This window comes from Podarcis raffonei, chromosome Z (genome assembly GCF_027172205.1).
Source record: "Podarcis raffonei isolate rPodRaf1 chromosome Z, rPodRaf1.pri, whole genome shotgun sequence".
In the NCBI taxonomy this organism is placed as follows: Eukaryota; Metazoa; Chordata; class Lepidosauria; order Squamata; family Lacertidae; genus Podarcis; species Podarcis raffonei.
The window spans coordinates 47,575,375-47,602,339 of NC_070621.1; the positions used below are offsets into that span (position 1 = coordinate 47,575,375).

Below are 26,965 nucleotides of genomic sequence, written 5' to 3' on the forward strand. Positions count from 1 at the left end.
AGCAAATTCGTATCCTACTACTTTATCCTTATTTATTTTACCTCCCAAATTTCAAATTTTTATCTCTTATTACTAGAACCCCTTCATTTTAATTCAATGTCATCAGCATTCATACATTTTACAATACTTCTGTAAATAAGTTTTAAATTTCCTCCAATCTTCTTCCACCAACTCTTCTCCCTGGTCTCGGATTCTGCCAGTCATCTCAGCCATTTCCATATAGTCGATTACTTGCATCTGCCATTCTTCCAAGGTGGGTAATTCTTGTGTCTTCCAATACTTTGCAATGAGTATTCTTGCTGCTGCTGTAGTGTACATAAAAAAAGTTCTATCCTTCTTTGGCACCAATTGGCCGACTATGCCCAGGAGAAAGGCCTCTGGTTTCTTCACGAAAGTATACTTAAATACCTTTTTCATTTCATTATAAATCATCTCCCAGAAAGCCTTAATCCTCGTGCACGTCCACCAAAGGTGAAAGAATGTACCTTCAATCTCCTTACATTTCCAACATTTATTATTGGGCAAATGGTATATTTTTGCAAGCTTGACTGGGGTCATGTACCACCTATACATCATTTTCATAATATTCTCTCAAGGCATTACATGCCGTAAATTTAATCCCAGTGGTCCACAACTGCTCCCAGTCGGCAAACAAAATATTATGACCAATATCTTGTGCCCATTTAATCATAGCAGATTTTACCGTTTCTTCCTCAGTACTCCATTTCAACAGCAAATTATACATTCTTGACAATATCTTAGCATTGGGTTCCAACAATTCTGTTTCCAACTTTGATTTTTCCACCTGGAAACCAATTTTTTAATCTTGATTATAAACCTCTCTTATTTGAAAATAATGTAACCAGTCTCGCACCTTCCCTTTGAGCTTCTCATAACTCTGCAATTTCAGCTTGTCACCTTCCTGTTCCAAAATTTCACAATACTTTGGCCATTTTGCCTCCATATTAAGTTTTTTCATAGCTTTCGCTTCCATAGGTGATAACCACCTTGGGGTTTTGTTCTCCAAAAAATCTTTATATCTTGTCCAGACATTAAATAGTGCTTTCCTGACAATATGGTTTTTGAATGCTTTATGCGCTTTAACCTTGCCATACCACAGATATGCATGCCACCCAAATACATTATCATAACCTTCAAGATCTAAGATGTCAGTGTTCTCAAGAAGTAGCCATTCCTTCAACCAGCAAAAAGCTGCTGATTCATAATAAAGTTTTAAGTCCGGCAGGGCAAACCCCCCTCTGTCTTTAGTATCAGTAAGTATCTTAAATTTTATTCTGGGCTTTTTGCCCTGCCAGACAAATCTAGAGATATCTCTTTGCCACCTCTTGAAACAATCCATCTTGTCAATGATTTGTAATGATTGAAACAAAAACAACATTCTCGGCAATACATTCATCTTAATAACAGCAATCCGACCCAGCAAGGAAAGCTTCAAATTCGACCAAATCTCTAAATCCTTCTTCACTTCTGACCAGCATTTCTCATAATTATCTTTAAATAAATTTGCATTTTTAGCAGTCATATTCACCCCCAAGTATTTTACCTTTTTTATGGAGGGGTGTCTTAAACTGCAGTATGTTGCATGCTGAAAGCCTGGCAAAGACAGCTTTGTTGCTCCTCCCTCTACGGTTGGTGTGGTGTTTTATTTGCAAAAAGTGTTGGCAAAACTTTGCCCTGGAATCCATTTGCAGTGTTGGGACTCCGTTCTGGAAATGCAAGATTAATTTTAAAAAGAGGAGAGAGAAGAGTTTATGTGATACTGCCACTCTTGAAAGTTGAGTGGGTCTCAGCCTCGTCAATACCTGGGTGGGAAATTAGCTTATTAACTGGGGCTGACAGCCACGGAAGAACTTTGAGTAAAATGTTTTTGTTCTTCCTCGTAATAAATGCTTTTTGTCCCTTGGCCAGTTCACCCTTATCTTTGGCCATTTTTAATGTCTACTCAAGAAACAATGTAGAAGTAGGGGTGCATCACTAGGAGAAGGCTTGATTGTTGACTCCTGAATGGTGGTGGTAGATTCCTGCCAGGTAATGCAGCGTGTCCCCTTTTCCAGAAGAAGGCTTCAGCATTTTGGGATGTAATTCATGGGCATCTGCAAGGATTCTTCTTGGTGGGAAGTAAAATACTGACATATTGGCTAGTTACTCTCCAAAAAATTCAAAAGAATGGCCCTTGTCCATTTCCTTCCCTCATGTCTCAAGTTGTGCAGGTGTTAGGCAACATTTGGAAAACAATATTTATACCCTGCCCATCTAGCTGGGTTTCCCCAGCCACTCTAGGCAGCTTACAGCAAATAGAAAATTGTTTCCTTCAGGGTTGCCTTCAGATGTCCTCTGAAAGGCAGATAGTTGTTTATTTCCTTGACATCTGACGGGAGGGCGTTCCACAGGGCAGGCACCACTGCCAAGAAGGCCCTCTGCCTGGCTCCTTGTAACCTCACTTCTTCCAGTGAGGGAACCACCAGGAGGCCCTCAGAGGTAACGATGGGGGTGGAGACGTTCCTTCTGGTATACTGGGCTGAGGCCATTTAGGGCTTTAAAGGTCAGCACCAACACTTTGAATTGTGCTCGGAAACGAACTGGGAGCCAATGTAGGTCTTTCAGGACTGGTGTTATATTGTCTCGGTGGCTACTCCCAGTCACCAGTCTAGCTGCCGCATTCTGGATTAGTTCCAGGTCACCTTCAAAGGTAGCCCCACATAGAGCGCATTGCAGTAGTCCAAGCGGGAGATAACCAGAGCATGCACCACTCTGGCGAGACACTCTCTGGGCAGGTTGGGTCTCAGCCTGTGTACCAGTTGGAGCTGGTAGACAGCTGCCCTGGACACAGAATTGACCTGTGCCTCCATAGATAGCTGTGAGTCCAGAATGACTCCCAGGCTGCGCACCTGGTCCTTCAGGGGCACAGTTTTTGCCCCATCCAGGACCAAAACAAAACAAGAAACCCAAAATTTGAAACTATTTTAAAACATTTAAAAACATGAAGTATTTTTGACATTTGCCCCAACCCCAGAGTTGAGCTCTTCAGCACTTGCAGCAGGGCAATGTCCCTCTGGTCTCCCAGGAGTCCCAGGAGTCTTTGAAGCAGAGCAGAGTGAATCTGGTCCCCACCCCCTAGGCCAGGTGGGAAAGGGCCTTGCAGGGAGTGGTCTTCAGCACTCACAGCTGGGCAGCGTACAGTGGAAGCACTACATTTCCACTTTAAACAACCATGGATCCTCCCCCAAGTGTTCTGGGAATTGTAGTTCATTAAGATGCTGAGTGTTGGTAGGAGACCACCAAGGCCCCTCAGGGAGCTACAATTAACAGAGCAGTTTAACAAATCAATGCCTCTTCCCAGGGAACTCTGGGAACTGTAACTCTGTGTGAGGACTAGGGGGTTTCCAAACAACTATTGGCACCCTTAACAAACTAGAGCTCCCAGGCTTCTCTGGCAGAGGCCATGGCTGTTTAAAGTAGTACCATCAAGTTTTCAATGTATGGTATGAATGTGCCCATTCTCTCCTCTTCCTCCTTCTTCCCCTCTCTCTCTCCCTCTCTCTCTAAATGAAGACAGGGAATCTGGAGATTATAATCCATGTTGGGGATAGAGAAGACCTGCCTCCCATGGCATTCCATCTCTGTGTCTGTTCCACATGGTAGACCATTTGCTAGCTTATTACAAATAAAAAAGGAAGAATACATTTTCCTGTAACATTTTTATTCATACAAATTTTTCTAGGCCCTCCTTTATCAAAAGGATTCTAGGGTAATATATATGAATGAAATTAACCTGTGTATCATAAGTGAGCATAGAAATGAAATACATCAAGGCAAAACAGAATGGAACTCAATTCAAAAATCATCCACTATCTAAAATGCCTAGGAAAACAGAAGGATCTTCACCTGGGCCAGTGCTTCTAATCCCAATGTATGGCTCTTTGTGAAGGTCATTCTAATGCTGGGATAGCCTACCACTACCAAAAGGATGTTCTTGGGATAGGGTCTTTCCAGAAGTCCTTGGAAGATGGGTAAACTGGCATGGGAAGAAGCTTTTTTTCCAGGCATAAATCAGTTCTAAAATAGACATATATATGCCAAATTTGGGTGTGCTTACTTAACCAAAACCATTTTTTAAAAAAGGACCCCTGACAGTTAATTCCAGTTGCGAACGACTCTAGGGTTGCGGTGCTCATCTTACTTTACTGGCCGAGGGAGCTGATATTTGTCCACAGACAGTTTTTCCGGGTCATGCGGCCAGCATGACTAAGCCACTTCTGGCGAAGCAGAGCAGCGCATGGAAACACCGTTTACCTTCCCGCTGGAGTGGTACCTATTTATCTACTTGCACTTGATGTGCTTTCGAACTGCAGGAGCAGGGACCGAGCAACGGGAGCTCACCCTGTTTCGAACCGCTGACCTTCTGATCAGCAAGCCCTAGGCTCAGTGGTTTAGACCACAGCGCCACCCACATCCAAAACCATATTTAGCAGCTGCCAAAAACAGAACAGTGAAGTTTCAATGGGCAGGGGTTTCCAAAGTATTCAGTACCATGCTGAAGGATAAGCATCAGTCTGCTTAGCTGAACCAGCTGACTTCTCTCCCTCCTGTTAGGAAAAGGCTTTGTAGGTAGGCAAAGTTTGGGCTACCAATGTTCTCTTCATCCCTGCCCCCTATAATTATGTTGACAGATCTCCCCACTAACAACCAAAGCAAGGTTGGTGACAAAATAAAAGTGCTATTCTTGGAAGTTTCTTAAGCCAACCACCTGCCCTGAGGCTGAGAACAACCCAAGCTGCATCTCCTAAATTCCTGGGAGTGATAATCTGCCCTTTCCCACAGGGTCATGATTGCTTCCTTCAACTACTTTGGATTTGTCTGTGATGATGACTAAAAGCTCCTAATGGAGAAGGCCTGAATGTTTCATGCAGCAGTTCCCTATTTTCTAAGGGGCAGAAAATAACACTGTTGAGTATTAATGTGAGTTTGTTACATAGCTAGGCTGGAGATAAAGCCACTCAATGGGAAGGTTTTGGTAAATCTTTAACAAAAAGAGGGCCTGAAAGCAAAATGATTTCCTTAAAGCAGGAAGGAAGAGGTGTGTGGGTGGTGTATATTTTGCTTCAAAAATGTTGATTCAGCATCCAGCATCTCCGTGATTTCCACTGAATGCCAAATATTGATTCTGCTTCTGCTTCTGCTGTCAGAAATGTTTTTTTTTTAAAAAAGAACAACACTTCTGCATCAGACCAATGATCAAACTTGGCCTGCAGCCTCTTATTATAATTGCCACTGAGATGTCCATAGAAAGACAAGAAGTATTTCATGAATGGGGGGCAGGATGTCCCTAAAAAACCCAAAAATTGTTGGTTGATTGGGTTGGGTAAAGGAAAAACATAAGATAAAATAAAAAGGCATTCTCTGGATGCCTAAGTACTTTTTTTGGTCCAAGTCCTCTTCAGCGAGAGAGCCATAGTAGAGATATAATATCACAAAACATGCAGCAAAGTAAAATGTGGAAATATAGCCTGTTAGACCTTTAAAGTAACCCCTTCTAGGTTACTTCTAAATTTCCCCACCTCCTTTAGCATAGAAAGAGACCACATGTTTGGTAAGTTAAAAATGGCTTACTTACAAACTTTTCAATGGTCAGATTCATGTGCTTTTCCATACAGCAGCAAGACAGGCAGCATAACTTAGGTTCCAAAAATGGTAAATGTTTTTAAATCATTTGTATAATAACACAAAGATGGATTGTTTACACCATGCAGTCTAAGCTTGGAGAATCCAAGCACCTGGTAGACTGTGCTATTTTTTTAAATATAAAAAAGAGGTGCCAGAACTTACCATGAACACCTCCCTTGTTCTCTTAGAATGGCAATGGCACCCACCTGAGAGGTGCCAGAACTGAGTTCTGGTGGGTTCATGCTGAAAATAAGCCCTGCTGGCAGGGGTCACATGATGGAATGTGGGGGATTGAAGAGTTTGGTTTCCATTCCTCCCAAGGTGGGGAGAATGACCTCCTTAAACCTGGTAGGACAGCTTACTCTATGGTCTTAACCCCTTCATGCATTAATTAGACTTCAGCATGTTGGTTATATGTATGAGGCTGATTTATCCCACAAAACCTTCACAGCAACCCTGTAAGATAAATTAGACTAGTTCCCAAACCTTTTCAGTCTCACCCCCCTTTGGTTCCATAAACTCACCCCCAATGCCCCATACCATACCTCATAAGAAGCATTATTCAGAATAGCATATTGCACAACCCAGTAAGGAAGTTAATAACGCAATAAAATTCAGAACCGTAACAATTGTTTGTTTATTAAAAATCTAATTAAAACTGTTTAGTTTAATTAAGTCAACAAAACTGATGAACTTAATCCAGTGATATTAGCTTTTCCTGCTACCCCCTTGCCTCATAGCACACATCCCTCCCCCAGCTAATCCCACCACCCACTTTGGGAACCCCTGAGTTGGGCTAAGAGAGATTGACCTGCCCAAGGTCACCCAGACACCTTTGTTAGCGAGTGGGAATGAAACCTGTGTCTACTCAGTTTTAGTCTGCCAAGGTCCCATTTTGAACTTTGGCTGCGTTCACAAGGCAGTTAATTCCACTTCCCTGGTAGTTTCCTTGCTAAATTCCTACATTATATTTGAGATATGATATGATGTAAAAGCCACTTCTTTGGAAAAATTCATGGAATCTAGTGCTGCATGCCACCCCCAATCTCCAAGTGGTGCAAGATTTCAGGGGTTCCAGAAGCTTACCCAGCATTCCTGTTTTCTTTTGGAATCAGATGCAGTGGGGACTATGTTGTCTTTCTAATATATGGTTTGTTTACACAAATACAGGGGCATAGTGGGGCGGGGGTGGGGGGAGCACGAACCAGGAGTCCCTACACAGGCACCTCCAGTGCAGCATGGCCCAGTGCTCCTCTCCATGGGCACCACTGCATTGGATGGGGGGGGGTTGTCCATAAAGGGTTGTGCCAGCTGGCTGGGCTTCCCCCTGAGCAGGCAGGCAGGCAATCAGCTCAGCATAGCCCTGCTTTGCTTTTATGGGGGTGGATTCGCTCTGGCAGCATTGGTGGCGAGGGTATGGGCTGGTGCGGCAGGCTCTTACACACACACACACACACACACACACACACACACACAGTGTGTGTGCCCATATGCGCAGGACCACCAGCAACCAACACTATGCTGCTGCACATCTTTGCAACCTGAGCCTGCAATGGAGAGCTTCACAGCATTGATACCCAAAAGGGTGGTCTTGCTACTGCCTTGGATTCAAACAGAAATCACACATTGCTCTGTTTCTCTTGGTCCCCAGCTTGCAGCTTTGCTTCTAGCTCACATCACTTCACTCTCAGCTCTCAACTTTGTCGTAATCTTCCCCTGAGTTGATGGAGGGGACTCCGCTCCACCTTCTTGCACAGAACCTTTTCCTTTGTTCCTTTTAGTGGTCTATCACCTCACCAGAAGCCAGCTTGGCTGTTCCAGGAATCTGAAGAGGACTCAGGCATTCATCCTAATCCTCCCCCCAAAACTCATAACATCAGTGTATGTTTAGCACTCATTTCCATATTGCTAGATTCTGGGGAGTAAATCTGCTTTCAGCCCCCTTAACCCAGAAAATTTTGGGAATAAAGCAACAAAGTAACAGTATACCAACATACTGTTGTTTCCTGCTCTTATCATGGGGATCTGATTTGATCCCAGAATCCCTTACGACGTCCCTATTTTCATTGGAGAAATATTGGAGGGTATGGAGTCATCCGACCCCTGAGCTATCTGAAGGCAGCTGTGAATAGGCAATTTTTAAAATGTTTTATTTTATTTTTATACATGTTGGAAGCCACCCAGAGTGGCTGGGGAAACCCAGTCAGATGGGTGGAGTATCAATAGTAAAATAATAATAATAATAATAATAATAATAATAATAATAATAATATAATAATAATAATAATAATAATAATAATAATAATAATAATAATAATAGAATAGGATGTCCCTATATTCATCAGAGAAACGTTGGAGGGTATGGCAATGTTGTCCAATGATGCTTGTTGTTGTACCACAACAGACCCACTGGTGTGAATGAGAGAGATGGGGACAGGGTGCAGATTTGAACCCAGCTCCACCCCCCCACTTCTGTCGTAATCTGGCCCTTTTACCTTGACACTACAATAATTCTGAGTAAACTGGATACACCCCAATGCCTCACTAGCCTTTATTTTAAGTTTCCTGACTAATCTCCATTCAATATATATGGATAAATTGATTCCTATCCCCAAACTAACTAACAAAACCACCTTTAGAACACTCAAATGCTTTTAAAAGTTATTTTGGCAACCGTTTCCATGGTAAAATTACAGGTGCCCCATGATACTCATTTGGCATTTGTAAGAAATCAATCTTTTAATGTGGTATCCCTACATTAAATCCTATTTAAACACCCTAGGAGCCAACTCCTAGGGGCTAAGGTCCCTTTGTGCCCCCCCAATAAAATATTTTAGGGGGCTGCTTGGTCCCCCAGAGTTGATGGGCACTGCCATTCAAAGGGTGTGAATGTGCAGCGTCATGTGATCTATTACGTGGGGCGGGGCGTACCTGGGTCTATTTTATTGAAGTTGGCACCCCTGGTAAGTGCTACAAGCAACTCTCTAAAATGTTTGACTTTACCCCCGATGGTACACTCTTTCATTGTATCTGAAGGCAGGCAGATGCCAGCAATAAGTGTGGCAGCACCCACACTTTGGAACTCCAGGCCGAGTGAAACATCCCCGTGGCAGTAGTGACATCAGGCGGCGAGCCACCTTCGTTGTACTCTTTCCGGCTTGTGCTAAAAACATTTCCCGTTAGGCAATGCTATCCAGATACGCTGAATGTTGACACGTTTCAATCTGGTTTTTAGCTCACTGATTTAAAAGAACAAAACACCCGTATATTTAAAATAGTTGTTCTTAAATGTTTTTACTGGTAATTTTTATTGTTGTATTCTTTTTGTAAGGTTTTGTGACAATCAAGCCTTACATAAGATCTGAAAAATAAATATGATGCTTGTTTTTTCGCCCCAGGACACAGTCGCTCAACCTTCTCATAAAAGGCACAGGGTAATAATGAAAAACGCGCGTCTTCTTCCTCTTCGCCCGCCCCCTGCCTTCACCCTGGGACGCGCGCATTGCCATTGGACCGTGTCCATGCACGCGTGGCAAGGCCTGGGCGGCGCTTAGGCAAGCATCTGTTGATCCAATAGTGAGGGAAACACATGGCAGGTACTCGCTAAACTTAGGGCACTGAAGGGGGAAAGTTTTGGATGGTCACTTTCAGTTATCAAAGGGTGCTGGCAGCATCCTGGAGGCGGGACGAAACTGGACACGGCATGGGGTGCGTGTGTCCGGGGCCAGGGCCACGTTTCCTGGCTTCAGAGCCTCCGTCTCCCCGGGCAAAGCATTTGCAGCTCTCGCATCCTCTGCAAAGCCCTGGGATCGAGGTTCGAGGGGTGTTTCCCCGTCTCGTCCCGTAGGTTTGGTGTGCCTGGTATCCAGCGCCCGTGAGTGACGGTCTCTTTGGGAAACGAATCGCAAAAGCGAACGTGGCTGCCCTTTGCGGGGCGTTTGGAAGAGTGACATTTCAGCCCTCATGATTTTCTGGGAGAAAGGGTGGGCAGGGAACACCTCCATCGCTCTTTGGGCGCGTGAACCCCGCCGGCCGGCCGACTGTCCCGCCCAGAAAGTCGGAGCCCGGCCCCTTCGCCCTCCTCCGCCTCTTCCCTGCCCGCCCTCCGTCCCTCCGTCCGGACAGGGCGGCCCCTCAAGGCAACGCCACCCGCCCAGCCTCCTCCCCTCTTATCTCGGAGAGCGTAGTGGAGATAACGGCGGGGGCGCCCCCGCCCGGGCCATGACCAGCCGGAGAGGTAAGAGGGTGCCGGGGGGCGGCGAGTTGTCGTGCCCGGGCCCCTGAGGCGGAAGGGGGCGGCTGTGGTGTGCACTGTGCTCTGTGCTCTCCCCCCCTCAAGGCCTCTGGACCCCTTCCGCGGCTAGAGAGTGAATGCCCATGAATGGGGCCGTGTCTTTCCCAAACTTATTGCAAGGCAGTAATTTCCTGCTGTCACCTGAGATGGCACCTTTTGATCTTCCTGGCAGGGCTGGTGTGAAGCTTTTCCCGGAGACAAAGTTGTGGGAAGCCCTTCTGGGGGCACCCGCCTGGCATCCTGTATGGGGTTGCCTCCAGAATTTCCTTGACAGGGTTTCTGTGCATGTTAACAGCTGCACCTCAGGGAGAAGCATTTTCCAGCAGGGACAAAGTGCTGGAGTCAAAGGCCCAGAAGCCACTCTCTAACTTTGCTACCTGCTACTGTACAGTAATGTGATTTGCACAGCCAGGCCACGATTACAGCCATTGAAGGCCTTGGCTAAGAGACCTGGGGAGGCTCAGACTTAATAGCATCTATCATGAGAAGCAAAACCCAATTCTTCCCTATATCTATTCAGTGAAAGTAGAACATTGCTGAAATCTTGGCATTGATAAAAAAAACTGCTTATAAATTTATAACCTTTATCAAGTTTACAAAAGTATGGAATTAATGGAGACATTCACCACATTCATAGAGGAATAATTGTACTACAGTATATGCAAAGTCAGAACAGTTTCTATCAAGCTCTTTTGGATGCAAACTTCTCAATTATACTATTAAAATCAGTAACTAAACTTACCAGTAAACTTACGATATCTCTGTTTGAGGGTTGAATAAAATAATTGGTTTACACAAGGTGGAATTGTTGGGTATAATTTTGAATAATGTTTTGAATAATTTTCTATAGCTGTTTCTTTTGCAGTTTATTATTAAAACTCCCTCCCCTTTTTTTGCAAGAGGCTGATGCCCTCTAGTTTATGAGGCTGTGGGCTCTAGCCTGCTCAGCTCATACGTAAATCAGGAACTGTGCACACGCATCCAGGTCTGGGATTGTCACTGCCACTGCAGTGCCCATCAGATTTGTGGACTACAACTCCCATAATCCCTTTGTCTGGGGCAAATAGGCATTGTAGTCTAACATGTTTAGAGGGCAACACATTGGTTACTCCTGGGATAGAGTCCTGGATTGTAGGTGGTGAGATTCAAATCCCTGCTCAGTCCCAAAGGAATAAACCTTTGACCTGCCATTGCCTCTCAGCTGACCTGCCTTGCAAGGCTGTTGTGAGGATATAAAAGGGAGGCTGCTTAAAGAGTGGGGTAAATAATATACCGTATTTTTTGCTCTATAAGATTCACTTTTTCTCTCCTAAAAAGTAAGGGGAAATGTGTGTGCGTCTTATGGAGCGAATGCAGGCTGCTCAGCTATCACAGAAGCCAGAACAGCAAGAGGGATTGCTGCTTTCACTGCGGAGCGATCCCTCTTGCTGTCCTGGCTTCTGAGATTCAGAATATTTTTTTTCTTGTTTTCCTCCTCCAAAAACTAGGTGCGCCTTGTGGTCTGGTGCGTCTTATAGAGTGAAAAATACGGTAATTAACAACTTCTTGCAGTGCTTCTCTATCCCTGGGCAAGGAGGAGCAATGATCTGACTCAGTCCATTCTCCGAGCAGCCTTGGTCTCTTGTCAAAAAAAAATATGTAATGGGCAGCTTAGATGCCCTTTATTTATTTCACAAAACTTACATACCGCTCAGCTGTGATAAAACCTTAGAGTGCTTTACAAAAAGAAGAAAACCGTAGGATTATCAGTAAAGAAAGAAAGAAAAACAGTTGAAAATAAGTGTTTAAAACATTCAAAAAATAATTGAGATCAACAGCAAGCTAAAGAGCAGCTTAAAACACATGTTAACATGTCTGGCTAAGCTTGCCTAAAGAAAAATGTTTTTTAGCAGGTGCCAAAAAAAGTACAGCGAAGGCACCTGCTTGATGTCAATAGGCAGGGAGTTCCAACCTGCAGGTGCTGTTGTGCAGAATGAGTATTATGTGGCACCTGCAACAGTCCTAGTTCCCCAGATCGGTGCAGTTGAGTGGGCATTTGTAGGGTAAGGCGATTTCTCTTAAAATAGAATGCCCACCCAGTGCCTGCATGGAACAGAGAAGCAGGGTCCGGGTGACTTAAGGTAAGGGCGTGTGTTTCTGCACTTGGAAAACCCCTTATATTGCTCTGATCTCACGAAGCCTTCCAAAAGTGTGAACTAGTGTCTTTTTAATTCTGAGGGTGGTACAGGAAAAGGGTGAACCCTTCTGCAAGGGTTCTGGGCAGAGAGGTTGTCCACCCCTACAGCAAACAGCAGACAGCTGCGGGTGAGTAATAAGTGCTTCCCTAGGATGCACAGCCCATTTATGGCAGGGGACACAATGTGGGTCCCAGCCTAAGAATATCAGAAGAGCCCTGCAACTAGACCTGGCCAAAGGCACATTTAGTCAAGTATCCTGTTCTCCCAGTAGCCAGAAGGATGCCCCTATAGGAAATCTGCAAGCAGGACCTGAGTGCAACAGCAGCGCTCTCCCTGCTTGTGATTCCTGGCAACTGGTATTTACACTGTTCAAAATTAGCCAGTCACATTGTGCACCTGCCTTTCAACCACTTGTGACCAAGCGAAGATGCCTAGGTGCCAGGATGGCACCTGATATCTCCACCATCTGGGGATCATCGGATCTGGACTGCTTTCACACACTAATACCCCCATCCCATAGAGAGCTGTCAGTTATATTTTATTTGCACAATTGGGACAAATTCCTGGAACCAAAATGCCTATTTCTGTGCAGCCTGAGCAAGAGCAGTCACCATTAAGAAAAAGAGATCGGAATAAGCCAGTATATATGAGGACTGTGCCTGGATCAAGTGATTCTTCTTCTGTAAGTTCTCAAAGCTCACTAGCCAGAATCAATCACAGTCAGTCCATCATTTGAAAAATAAGACTTTAGAGCCAGCTGCCCCCAAAATGGCAACTAGATATTCCATTTTGACGACTACAACATCGGTTTAAGGAGCCATTTGGCACCTAACTTATATATCTGAGTTTCTAACACAGTGAAGCATGCTGCCTCCAACCGTGAAGGCAGAGCTTAGCTGTGTTCGTTGTCCTCCACTCCACGCAAGTAAAGCACGATCCATAGCCCACTTGAGATTCCATAGCAGGCAAATCAATGCTTATGTGGCTGGCTTTGAAACAGAAAGGTTTGCAAACTCCTGGATTGGAAGAAGGAAATCTCCTAACATCTCCAGCTTTCTTCCTGAGGTGTGGTGGCATGTTGTGAGAAGCGATTGTCTCAGGGTCCTGAGCACTTGCAGACACAGCCCTCTTGTTCTGGGATCTGTACCCCCTGCTGGGAGCAAAAGAGCTACAAGGTCAGAGGATGGGCTCAGCTGCCCTCTTGTTTGACTCCTCCCAGGAGCTGGTACAGACGCCCTTTGTTTTAGGGCTTTCCCTCACAAAGGGAAGCCCCCCTCCATGCGCTGGTCTGGGGGACAGATGCTTCTTGAGGGCAGCAGAACCCACAGGAGGCTAGGGAGGCATCTGAACTTAGCCGCTTGGTTGATCAGGATCTCTGAGAGCCCTTTTCTAGAGTTGTAAGAAGCTCTTTTGATTTTTTGGGGGGGGCAAAATAAAAGTGAGTGTGTGTTTCAAATTAAAAATGCCAAGTATATCAGAATGAGAGTAAATAGCGAGAGAACTCCAGCCTTCCTATAGCCAGACAGCTAAGGCACTGGCTGGTGGTCTGAGGGGCTCAGAAGGACCCGTCACCAGCCTGACCCAGCTGCTTCTTCTTCTTTGGCGATCCCTTGTAGCCGAGTAAGATTGTCTTCCCTAAACATGGTTTTAACAACGAGTCCGTAAGTGACTGTGGAGGCCAGTTCTGGACCCACATGTCCTTCCACAGTGGGGACATTGGTTCCCGGGCAGGAGTTGATCACGGTGTGGATTTGCCAAGCGTGCCTTCCTCTTAGCATGTTTCTCCCTTGCGTCCTGAGTTTGAGTGTCTCCAAAGCCCATGACACCTTTGGTAAAGGCTGTTCTCCAACTGGAGCACTCGTAGGCCAGTGTTTCCCAGTTGTCGGTGTTTATACTACATTTTTTAAGATTTGCCTTGAGAGAGTCTGGTTAGGGCTGTAGATCTGTGGGCCAAAGCATTGTGTTTTGAATGACTTCCAAAGGGGGAAAGGCCATAACTAAGTGCTAGAGCCTCTGCTTGGCATGCAGAAGGTCCAGGTTTGATTCCTGATGGCATCTACAGGGAGAGAACCCTGCCTGATATCCAGTAAGTGCTGTCACAACCACACCATGCATATAAAGCATGTTCAAAGGGCACTTAAAGCGCGTGGCTTTCCCTCAAAGAATCCTGGGAGGTGTAGCTTGTTAAGAGTGATGGGGACTGTAGTTTGGTGAGCAGTTAAACTACATTTCCCATGATTCTTGGGGGTGGGGAGTTGTGTTCTTTAAATGTGCATTGAATGTACAGTGTGGATGCAATGTGGACCCATGGTCTGATTCTGTATAAGGCAGATAAACCAAATAGACCAGCAGTATAAGACTTGGTCTAAGAAAATCCTGTTTGTTTGTTTGTTTATTGGTTGGTTGGTTGGTTGGTTTTTAAACAAACAAGCACACACTAGAACCAAGTTGCATGGACTTCACAAACGTGGTTCGTTGTAAGGTGGATATAAAACAGGGTTAGGTGAATTTGTGGAGAAGGGCAGCTGTTGGCTGTGACAGTGAGATGGAACCTTCCTTTCCAAAGGCAGTCTACCTATGCCCACATAACAGGGGCAAACGATGTCAGCAGTGGGGCATGAGGGGGCGTGGCCTGCTGCCTGGTTAGGGCTGGCAGCACCTGCCTGTGTGCAGGCATTGTGCTTTATAGCTCTGATCCTGTCTTGGCAGACACCCAGCGGGCTGTGGAGATCCTGGCAAGGTACCATGGGAGTCTGCAGTCCCCGGCGGAGCGGCCTCTGCAAGTCTCCATCGAGAAAGTGGTTCACGTCTTCCAGAGCGAGCTCTTCCAGGCGCTGCTAGGTAAGGGTGCCTTGCAGCTGTACAGAGCCAAAGCACCTGGGCATGCTTTGTGGGCAGATGGGCAGGGGGTGGAGGGCGGAGAGCAGTAGCTGTTTCTGTGCCTCTTGCAGGTCTCCCCGTGGCAGAGCTGTTCGTTACACAGGTGCTCGGATGAGCGGCTTCAGTGATTTGTACACATGATCACAGGGTTCTGCGACCTTCTGTCAAGCTGGCAGGAACTAGAGCGGGCTGTGCTGTCTGAGCAGAGCTTCCTATACAGCTGTTGATGATTTACCTGGCCATAGCCATGCCCCAAATCAAATTTGACTGGCAGGGGAAGCATTGGTTCCTCCCCTCCCCCCCAGCTGGACTATAGAGCAGCTTTTGCTGACCTGATGTCCTCCAGCTGTGCTGAACTGCAACTTATTTATTTATTGCTCCACATACACCTTCCATCTCTCTCCCTCCAAGGGGTTCTCCTGCCCTTCATTTAATCCCCACAGCAATCCTGTGAGGCTGGGCTAGCATGAGAGGCAGTGACTGGCCTAAGGTCATCCAGTGAAAGCTTCATGGCCAAGTGAGGGAATTGCACCGTGGTTTCCAAGGACCTGGTCCAATGCTCTGACCACTGCACCACCACTCTCTCCATCAGCCCCAGCGATGGGAGTTGTAGACCAACACATCTGGAGGGACCCTGGTTGGCGCTTCCCACAGTTCCCCCATGCCCTTGGTTCCATAAACTTATCCCCAATGCCCTCACCCTTCCCTCTAAGAATTATTATTCATAATAGCAGCTTGCACGACCCACTGCTGTTGGCATCCCTCTGCCCTGAGAGACAGTGGGGTGTGCCTCTGGGGGTGAAGTCAAACTGCTGCATTAGCAACACCAAAGGGATCTCTCGGGGGGCAAGCCTGGGCGGTGTGTCTGGAGGCCCTGGGCTGCTCAGACGACAAGACCCCTCTTAACCTCGTCAATCTGGTTTAAAGGAAAGCAGAGCAAGGTGTTTGACACCCACTTGGCTGCAGGAGTTGCCGGAAGGAGGCCTACAAGGCACCATCCAACCATCTTAGGGACACTGCTCTGGGTTTGTGTAGGGTTCACTCCTTAAGGAAAATAATAGCACAATAATATTTTTTTAAAAATGAGAATTAGTTGCATGTTTATTCAAAATCCAATTAAAGCAGTGAGTTTAATTGATTCAGTGGTGCCAGCTTTGCAAATTCTGACAGCCAATTAGACCCTGCTCCCCACTATCCTTTTAGCACCGCACTTTGTATTCTGCCTCCAGGGGGCAGTACCACCCGCTTTGGGAGCCACTACTCTGTAGCATCAAATGGCAGCTGCTCTCTGTAGGACACAGAACATTATTGGTCTATGTCCCTCTCCTGCCCTCTGGTAACAAATGCTTGAATTACCTGGGAAATTATTGATCCAACCCTCAAGCCCCACTTCCTTCTTGACTCCCCAGTTTTAGCCATATCCTTCTCCCCACCCCAGTCTTCTTAAAAAACAGTAACCAAGGGGAGTGTCCTAAAAGGTAGGGAAGTAGGTAAGGTGCTATTCATGCTAATAATAGTGTTTGTTATCTTTCATTTTCAAGTGCTTTACACAATTTTAGCTACTGGTAGTACTATCAGCAGCCCTGTAGCATGTCTGTATGGTTGTGAATTCAGGGGGATTGGTCTGCACGATGCCCAAATCTCCTCTTAATTCCTGAGGTCCTGGATCTATCAAGGGTTACAATCTAAAGATTTGGAAGTTTGGGGCAGGATGAAACTTTCCTTCTGGGGTAGAATTTCAAAGATTAAAATGAGTGTGCTTCCAAAGATGTTATTTTTGTTTCAATTCCTATAATTAAGGGGACAAAGATCTTCATAGAGTGGCAAAGAATGATCTCAAGATATATCTGGCAGGGTAAAAAGCCAAGAATACAATTTAAGTTACTAACTGATGCGAAAGAAAGAGGTGGTTTTGCCCTGCCAGATTTGAAACTATACTATGAAGCGTCTTGTCTCTGCTGGTTAAGGGATTGGATAAAATTAAAAAACAATAAGCTATTAGATTTGGAAGGTTTTGATAACAGATTTGGATGGCATGCCTATTTATGGTTGGAGAAGAAGAAAAGTCATAAAGGTTTTGAGAATCATATTTTCAGGAGCTCCATATTAGAAATTTGGGACAGGTATAAAAATATATTGGAACCTAAAGTCCCACACTGGTTGTCTCCACTAGAGGTAATGAGTGTAAAGAAAATTAATATGAGAGGAAATTGGATTACCTATGGAGACTTGGTAACTAAAGTGGGGGAGAAATGGAAAATGAAGCCATATGAACAAGTTAAAGACTATGTGTTTGATTGGTTGCACTATCTTCAGGTAAATGAAACATTTAAAAAGGATCTTAAAGAGAGGGGATATATAGAAAAAGAATCGAAATTTCAAACAGAGATAATAAATAATGATTTGAAGATAATGTCAAAAATGTATAAAATTTTATTGGAATGGCAAACGAAGGATGAGGAGATTAAGTCGGTTATGATACATTGGGCCAGAGATTTTGGTTATAACATACAACTGGCTGATTGGGAAAAAGTATGGAATGAAAATATGAAATTTACTGCATGTTCGGCGATAAAGGAAAACATTATGAAAATGGTATATAGATGGTACATTACACCGGTTAAGTTAGCAAAAATGTACAAAACATGTAATAAGTGCTGGAAATGTAAAGAAAAAGAAGGATCATTCTTTCATATGTGGTGGGAATGTAAGAAGGTTAAGGGTTTCTGGGAAATGATATATAATGAGTTGAAAAAAATGTTTAAATATACATTTGTAAAGAAACCAGAAGCCTTTTTGTTAGGAATAACAGGAAGAGAGATTAATAGAAGGGACTATAAACTCTTTCAATATGCAGTAACAGCGGCAAGAATATTAATGGCCCAAAAATGGAAACAAGAGGAACTACTGACACTTGAAGAGTGGAGAATGAAACTTATGGATTACGCAGAACTGGACAAAATGACTGGGAAAATTAGATATCAAAAGGATCACAAATTCATCGAGGACTGGGGAAAGTTTACGGATTATCTGAAAAATATATGTGATGCACAGACAACGTTAGTCGGTTTTAAAGAGGCTTTGTGACTGTTAAAGATGTATTGTAAAAAAAACCTGAGACGATAAGTTAGTATTAACTGGCAATATAAGAAATGGAAAATGCGTAATGAATAGAAAATATGGATGATTGGTGGAGGAGCTGGTGGAAGTACAAAAACTGGAAATTTGAGAACAGGATTGTGTTGATTAATTTGTAAAAGAAAATTTAATAAAAATTTATTTTTTAAAAAAAGGGTTGCAATCTAATGGAGGATTCAATTGTTGGGCTAGTCAGGCAAGGGTCATAGTTGTCATCTAAGTACCTTAAGTACAGTTGGTCATTAGTATAACAAAGAAAATGGCTCTGTGCCAGAGAGCAGATGGGTGGTGTTAAGTTAGAAAGACAAAAGCCAGAGTGGAGAGTTGTGAGAGAGAGAGAGCTGGAAGTTAGAAGCAGGCGCAAGCCAGAGAGGGAGAGCCATGCTTGATTTCTCCTGGAATCCAAGGCTGTGATTGGGACAACGAAGACTTTCTTGGTTGTTAATGCTGTGAGCCCCTCCAGCGTAGGCTCAGGTTATGTATATGTGTGAATAAGCCATATGTCATAAAGACACCACAGTCTCCGCTGAACCTCATTCCTAGGAAACTGAACCCTGGGTATATGCCTGGAACCCATGCCTTATAGAGTTTCCTAAAAACAAGGATAGCAATAGGCTCTGTTTCAGTTGTTGACTTTAAAAATTGGGGAGGTGGTGGGAGGAGATTTTGAAGAACATTTTGGTGGACCTGAGCCACATTGGCTTCCCCCAAAGGATTATGGGAGCTGTAGTTTGTTAAGGGTGCTGGGAGTTTTCCGGAGACCCCCTATTTCCCTCAAAGCTACAATTCCACTATGTGTGGCTGGACCATCAACCCCTCTTCACGAGGGACTTGGGAACTGTAGCTTTGCAAGGGGAATAGGGGACCGCCTAAAACCAATCTGCACCCTTAACAAACTACAGCTCCCAGAGTATTTTAGGGGAAGCCATGGTTGTTTAAAGTGGTATTGCCATGCTTCAAATGTATTGTGTGAATGTGGCCTTAGAGCAGGAGGATGGACCTGCACCACTCCCCAATCGTTGGCCTAACATTCTGGGGAGAAAAGGGGCTGACCATTCCCAAAAAGAGGCACACCCTGCTCCCCTAGTTTGCAATGCTGCCCTAGGAGCACCAGTTGGCATAGCAATAAGAGCTGTCCAGAGCCTATGCCCCCTGGGCAGGATACATGAGGGGGACGTTTGGGGGATACTAAATGGGATACTGTATGTGGGTTCCTATCCAGTTAATTATCAGGCCAAGGCTTGCTCTGATGGCGTTTCCAGGTGGGAGCCACCTGAAGGAGGGATTCAGCCCTGCCCAGCTCAGTGGGAGCAACCAGCACAAGAGAGCAGGGCATGTCTGGTCGTAGCAAAGCTGCCAGCTGCTGCTGTTGCTGCTTCCACTCAGGAATGTGAGACCCCGGGCCTGCGCACAGAGGAAATGCCTGGGCCTCCACCTCCCCACTGCCTCCTCCTCCTCTCAGCTTTTCCTGGCTGAGCTTGGGTAGCTGCCAAGCTGCTCCCATGCCCCTTCAATAGGCACAGTGGTGATGGTGACAGCGACACACCAGCCAACCGTGATAAGTGAGGGCACATGTCAGGTTCTCTGGGAAGCCCCTGCTTGCTGCCTAGGTGGCTTTCCCACATGGACTCTGCTGCTCCAAGAAGATTATCAAAGGCAAATGTGGAAATGGAAGGGCCGTATAACTACTTGGGCTTGTGCTGGTGCTTCTGACTAGGTGTGGGAGTATGGAGGAGGGGGCTGGGGAACAGCAGGCACCACATTGAGAATGTGGTGTATGGAGTATTAGGGAAGGGGTGGTACTGCTGGTGGGGGACACATCATGCTCCTTCTGGGGTGGTTTGCCCACTTTTGGTCCCCACCCTGCACTCATCTCTCAGCTGGGGCTCCCAGAAGCTGTCCGCATGAGACAGCGGCCACGCCTCATGAAACTGCTTCAACTGGCTGGCTAAACCAGGTGAGGGGAGTCGATGAGTCTCAAACCTTTGTTGAGTTAGGGGCTTGCCCTGCATGCGAAGACAAGCTTTGGTAGATTGAGCAGATGTGACCAATAGTGGGTCCAACAGTCAAGAAGGCGGTTTCTGCATGTGCCGTGGAGGGAAACTTGGGGCAGGTGGGGCTCATCCACTGGGGAAGGTAGAAAATCCAGAAGGACGAATACTCTGGTCCTAAACCTCCACTGCCTTGTGGAATATCTTCAGGAGAAGAAAAAGCTAAGAAGCAAACTCTACATAAATCCAGAGTGGAGTCCCTAAGATGGTTGGATGGGGCCTTGTTCGCCTCTTTCTGGCAACTCCTGCAGCCAAGCTGGTGCCAAATGTCTTGCGCTGCTTTCCTTTGAACCACATCAGTGAGGCCAAGAGGGGAGTCTTGTCCTCTGGGCAGCCCAGGACCTCCAGTCACACCACCCAGGCTTGTGCCCTGGAGAGGTCACTTTGGTGCTGCTAATGCAGCAGCTTGACTTCACCGCCGGAGGTGCACTCCATTGTCTCTTGAGACAGATGGATGCCAGCAACAACTTAAAGTGACCTCTTTTGCTGGCAACTCCTTCCTCTAGGGCAGGAATGATTCTGCCTTCCTCTGGCTCTGAGCAGAGCCCCAGGTCTTCCAGATGTGCAAGAGCTGGGAGTGGAAAAGAGAAGTTGGCAATGCATAGCTGTAACCATGAAGTTGGTTGTGTTGCTGCTGAACTTCCTGCCTTGTGGGCAAATCTCACTGAGCTTGCTGTTGCTCACTTTGCTGGCTATGCTGACACTCCTGACTCAGTCACCCTGCCCAGGCCTTGAGTGTCAAGAATCTCCCAAGGCAGCTGCAGCAATTCTGTTTCCTTTTGCATCTACATCTCTCTCGGCCTGTTTTTCAGATATCCAAGAGTGTCATGAGCTGAACTTGCTCTCTGCTTGCAAGCAGGATGGGGCCGTGGATCTGGAGAATGTGGGCGATGCCAGCAAAGAGGGCTACTTCGAGAATCATGACCATAACAGATATGGCCTGCAGGTGAGAGTGTGGGCTTTTGCTAAGGCCACTTTCAAGTTCCCCCCACCTCCATCCTCCAAGTCCAAGAGTTGGGGAGCCCTTTGTGAAAAGACTGTGGCTTCATCATAGAGAATCTGCCTTCTCAGGTTCAACTCCTGCTATCTCCAGGTAGCACTGGGAGAGACCCCAGAGAGCCTCTGCCAATCAATGTTGACAATACTGAGCTTGATGGTCTCACATAGCCTTCTAGGTGTGCTGTTTAAAGAGCATTTATCCTGATAAACTTGAATAAATGTTTGTGGCTTGGTAAGACAATGTCAGCTATTTAATAATTCTGATGTGTTTGCACAGAGGTTAGATTATATTGCATCAAGGGATTGTTATCCCACACTTTCCTGTCACTTTCCTTACTGCAAAAAAAAAAGTCCAGTGGGGGGGAGGAGAAGCAGGTTCACAGAGCACCAAACCAACTTTAATGGTGCAATCTGAACCCTCAGGTGCCTTCTTCAGTTCCACCCAAAAACCAGCCTGGGACTGCCCAGCCTGGGAGAAAGCAACTTCCTATGCCAACCTTCAGTCTCAGCGACTGCTTCATGGGACCTACTGAGATGAGCTGCTGTGCTCATGCTCATTAGGCCTGACACTCCAATAAGTCTGTGCAGATTGCATTTTTTTGCAAATGAAGTGTTCACTCCATCTTGCATGGTATTGTTTACTGCCTGCTTGCTCCTGACTACTATATGGACCAGCCATCTAACACTGCATTAGACGGCTTCATTTGTTTCTGTCCAATCACAGTTAAATGATGCAGGAGAGGTGTTCTAGAGGTGGGCTGGGTGAACTTAAGTGCCCTCCTGGATCAGGCCAAAGGCTCCCCCTAGACCAGCATGGTGGTCAACCAGATGCCTTAATGGGAAGCCCTAAAGCAGATGGTGATAGCACTCTCTCCAGCTGCAGTTCTCAACAACTGGTATTCAGAGGCATACGGCCTCCAACTGTAGAGGGAGACAGTAGCCACCATCGGTAGCTTGGTGTTCCACTGGGTTTCACTTTTGTGCATTCTCACATCCCTTTCTCATAGCATTAGGAATTGTGGATATCCAAAGAAACTGAAGATTGGAAGGTTCAGGACAGGCAAAAGGAAGTACAACTTTGTGAAGTGCATAGTTGAACTTTGGTCCCACATGAGTCAGTGACAGCCCCCAATGTGGGTGGCTTTAAAAGAGGATGAGACAAATTTATGGAGAATAAGACTTAACAGTGGCTTTTGCCACAGTGGCTGTGCCCTGCCTCCACGGCTGGAGGCAGCAATGCTTCTGAATTCCAGCTGCAGGAAACCACATTAGGGGAGAGAGCTCTTGTGTTTGGGTCCTGCTTGCAGGTTTCCCACAGGCACCTGGTGGGTCACTGTGAGAACAGGATGCTGCTCTATTTGGGCCACTGACCTGATCTAGCAGGGCTCATTTCACCTTCTTACAAGTATGAGGATCTGAGCCAGGCAAGGTTGCAATTCTCTCTCAGAAGTGAACTCTCTTTCCCTTCCTTCTGGCTGTTTTCCTTTCCTGTGAGCTGGGAACAGAAGGTGCTTGCTGCCAGCTGAGCCCTCTTCCTCTAACAAAGTTGAAATATTTTGTTTTCAGGATGTCAGGTGGCCTATGGTGTAAAGGTTGGAGAATCCCCAGAGCCTTTATTGCAGGGGTGGGAACCATTTTTAATCAAATGGCCACATTCTCTTCTGAGTAACCTTCCAGGGGCCACATGCCGGAAGTATGTGGGGCCAGAGGCAAAAGTGGGGGAGGAGGAAGGAATGTAAACCTTACCTTTGTACAGTAGCTGATTTCACAGAATTATAGAATCATAGAGTTGGAAGAGACCCAAGAGTCATCTAGTCCAACCCCTTGCAATGCAGGAATCTCAACTCTTGCATTCATGAAAGATGGCCACCCAACCTCTGCTTGAAAACCTGAAATGAAGAGAGCCCACAGCCTCCCGAGAGAGTCTGATCCACTGTCAAACAGCTCTTGCTGTCAGGAAGTTCTTCCTGATGTTTAGTTGGAATCTCCTTTCATATAGTTTAAATCCGTTGGTTCAGGTCCTACCCTCCAGAACAGGAAAAAACAACCTTGCTCCGTCTTCCATGGGTCACCCTCCTCTGCACATATTCCAGCTTGTCAACATCCTTCTGAAATTGTGCTGCCCAAAACTGGACACTGTATTCCAATGTGGTCTGACAAAGGCAGAATAGAGTGGGACTATGTCTTGCCTAGACCTGGACTCTGTATTTCTGTTAATGCAGCTTAGATTAGCATTTTTTTCCTGTTTTTTCATATATATTTTTCTTTTTCTTTTTGACTTTTTATATTCTTACTGTATTATTTTGAAAATTTTAATAAATATCTTTTTTAAAAAAAGAAAAAAAAATTAGCATTAGCGTTTTTTCTTTCTTTTTTTGGTGCTTCTTCACACTGTTGACTCATGTGAAGCTTGTGATCTACTAAGACCCATAGATCCCTTTCACATGTACTACTGGCAAGACAGGCACCCCCCCATCCTCCTCTCTGTCCTCCACCACATCCTCTATTTCAGCGTGTTTCCCTCTCTGTCCTTCATCCAGATGTGCAAGAGGCATCTTCAGAGTTCAAGCACACATTCCAGCCAGGCAAAAACAGCCAAGGGGTGTGTGTGCCTGGGGATGCAGTACAGCTTGGGGAAGACTCCCAAGGCCAGATGGAAAGGTCTGGAGGGTGACATTTGGTCCAGGCTTGAGACTCCCCACCCTTGCTTTATGGTTTCTCTTTACTCTTCTCCCAAGAGTAAAGAAGTAGCCCTTTCGCTGCTACCCGGCCCCCAACTCCTGGGGAGACTTTTGCCTATAGACGGGCATGGTATCATCATCCTCATAGGTTTTGCAGATTTGTTATATCTCAAAAGCCCGCAGAACACCTTTGATGAGACACCAGTACTGAACAAAAGCAATGAGTGCATGCAGTCAGGTTGACCGGGCTGTGTGCACCATTCCACTTGGGAACTTTGCTATCCATCTTTCCAGCCTGAGAGCAATTGGCAAAACAGTCACAGGAGGGCGCTAAAGGAAACCCTGTGTTTTGTCTCTCTGCCTTGATGATGCTCAGGCTCATGCCTCCTTTCTCTCCAGAGGCAAGAATACTGCCCCAAAGGTCCAGACTGTGGACCAGATTAGCCCCTGACTTCGTTTTGGGACCTTGGCCATTAATGATAGCGCAAGCCAACAACCTAGGAGTTGCTTGTCTCTGTTCTCAAGATGCACCCTTTCCATCCTTCTTTGTCTCACTATTGGAATTGGGAGCCTGCTGCCACCCTTGACAGTGAACATTTGTTGTTGTTGTTGTTTAGTCGTTCAGTCATGTCCGCCTCTTGGTGACCCCCTGGACCAGAGCACGCCAGGCACTCCTGTCCTCCACTACCTCCTGCAGTTTGGTCAAACTCATGCTGGTAGCTTCGAGAACACTGTCCAACCATCTCCTCCTCTGCTGTCCCCTTCTCCTTGTGCCCTCCATCTTTCCCAACATCAGGGTCTTTTCCAGGGAGTCTTCTCTTCTCATGAGGTGGCCAAAGCATTGGAGCCTCAGCTTCAGGATCTGTCCTTCCAGTGAGCACTCAGGGCTGATCTCCTTCAGAATGGATAAGTTTGATCTTCTTGCAGTCCATAGGACTCTCAAGAGTCTCCTCCAGCACCATAATTCAAAAGCATCCATTCTTCAGCGATCAGCCTTCTTGATGGTCCAGCTCTCACTTCCATACATCACTACTGGGAAAACCATAGCTTTTACTATACGGACCTTTGTTGAATATATATATGCCCAAACAATCTTAGCTGCTCTACTGTGCTAGGTGGGGCGACTCAGTCAGATTGGCAGCATATAAATAATTTATTATAACTATTACCATTACCATTACTATTCTGAGTAGATACCACACAGGACTGTATATCAGTGGTTGGCAGACTTAAGGCTTGCACAATCCGCCACATTTTTTCTTAGAACCACATGATGGTGCCTTGTATGCCTCCTTCCAGCTACTCCTGCAGCCAAGCTGGTGCCAAACCTCTTGCTCTGCTTTCCTTTGGACCACATCAGCAAGGCAGAGAGGGAGGTCTTCTTGTCTGGGCAGCCCAGGACTTCCATACACACTGCCCAGGCTTGCGCCACAGGGAGGTCACTTTGGTGCTGCTAACACAGCGATTTGACTTCTCCTCTCCATCAAGGTGCACTTTATTATCTCTCAAGACAAACAGATGCCAACAAGGTATGATCTCCCACCCAACGCCAGGTTCAAAGGCATGCCATTAGAATTATAGAACAGGTTGCCTCTGAGCAAATTCTGTTCCTAGGAATTTGTTTTCAGTACCAGACCTGAACTAAGGTAGGATAAACAGCTTTTTTCTTGCTATGGCTACAGAATCCTTACATATCTAGTGGGATGCAGGTGGCGCTGTGGTCTAAACCACTGAACCTCCTGAACTTGCCAACGGGGTGAGCTCCCATTGCTGTGTCCCAGCTCCTGCCAACCTAGCAGTTCAAAAGCATACCAGTGCAAGTAGATAAATTAGTATCTACTTCTCGCTGAGGTGGGAAGGTATACGGTGTTTCCATGCGCTCTTCCACTCGTCACGGTATCCTGTGCACCAGAAGCGATTTAGTCATGCTGGCCACATGACTCAGAAAAGCTGTGTGCAGACAAATGCCAGCTCAACTCGGCCTGAAAGTGGAGATGAGCACTGCGCCCCATAGTCGAATTCATCTGGACTTAACCATCCAGGGGTCCTTTACCTTGGCTTGCATATCTACTATAAATTACCCACAGACTTTCCAGCAGATCCCAAACTACTTTCTGCCCTTCCCTGCTGAAATTATGTATGCCAGGTGAAGTGTGCATAAGGTTGTAACCTTAGGTTGCAGAATCTAGCTTTTCTTCCAAGAAGGTTGAATTCCCCTTCCATTTCCTTCAAGACAACCAATCTTCAGTTAAGAAAAAAGGCAAGTAAGAGGTGACTTTATAGAAATGTATAAGATTACGCATGGCATGAAGAAAGCGGATAGAGAAAAATTTTTCTCCCTATCATGACACTAGACCTCATGGACACCCCATGAAGCTGAATCTTGGAAGATTCAGGATGGATCTTCAGGATGGATCAGAAAGGACTTCTTCACGCAGCGTAAAGCTAAACTATGGAACTTCCTCCCAAAGGAGGCAGTAATAGCCCCCAGCTTGGATGGCTTTTAAAGAGGACTGGACAGATTGATGGAGGAGAATGCTATCAATAGCTGCTCGCCACGATTCCTATGCTCTGCCTTCATGGTCAGAGGCAGTAATATTTCTGAATGCCGGTCACTGAAACCGCAGGAGGGCAGAGGGCTCTTGTGCTCGGGTCCTGCTTGTGGGTTTCCCATTGGGGCATCTGGTTGGCCACTGTGAGAAGAGGATGATGCGCTAGCTGGGCCATTGGCCTGATCCAGAAGGGCTTTCCCAGTGGCCCTATACAGGTATGGAAGGAATGTGAAACTGGTTATGCCTATTACAACTTCATCAATGCAGCGGGCGTAGGGGTCTCCTGTTGCATTTAACAGTGTGAGTGAAGACTGCTTGCCCGTGAGGAGCCCACAGCTCAGCCCCGCAGCCATTCCCCTGGCTTGTGTCCTTGAAGAGCCTGGCTTCCCCCCAAATCTGTGACAGCTGCTGGTGTAACATGAGGGCAGCCAGCGCGAAGTCACTGGTGCGTCACGATAACATGTTTCTTTTTAATGCAGCGGAAGCTGCTTCCCTCACCATGGTTTCT

The 26,965-nt window shown here is 46.0% G+C and overlaps 1 protein-coding gene across 7 annotated transcripts in view; it reads left to right on the forward strand.

Annotated features, from left to right (window-relative positions):
* The first annotated feature begins 9,701 nt into the window (after window positions 1-9,701).
* DLG3 (discs large MAGUK scaffold protein 3) overlaps window positions 9,702-26,965 on the forward strand; it is a 110,253-nt gene continuing 92,989 nt past the window's right edge. For 6 of the 7 annotated variants that reach the window (XM_053373182.1, XM_053373177.1, XM_053373174.1 and 3 more), the window contains exons 1-3: window positions 9,702-9,922; window positions 14,866-14,997; window positions 21,038-21,171. In XM_053373182.1, the coding sequence (XP_053229157.1) occupies window positions 9,907-9,922; window positions 14,866-14,997; window positions 21,038-21,171 (282 nt within the window). In that variant the 5' untranslated portion in view covers window positions 9,702-9,906. The remainder of the gene's footprint in view (window positions 9,923-14,865; window positions 14,998-21,037; window positions 21,172-26,965) is intronic. The other variant, XM_053373179.1, reaches the window with a different exon arrangement.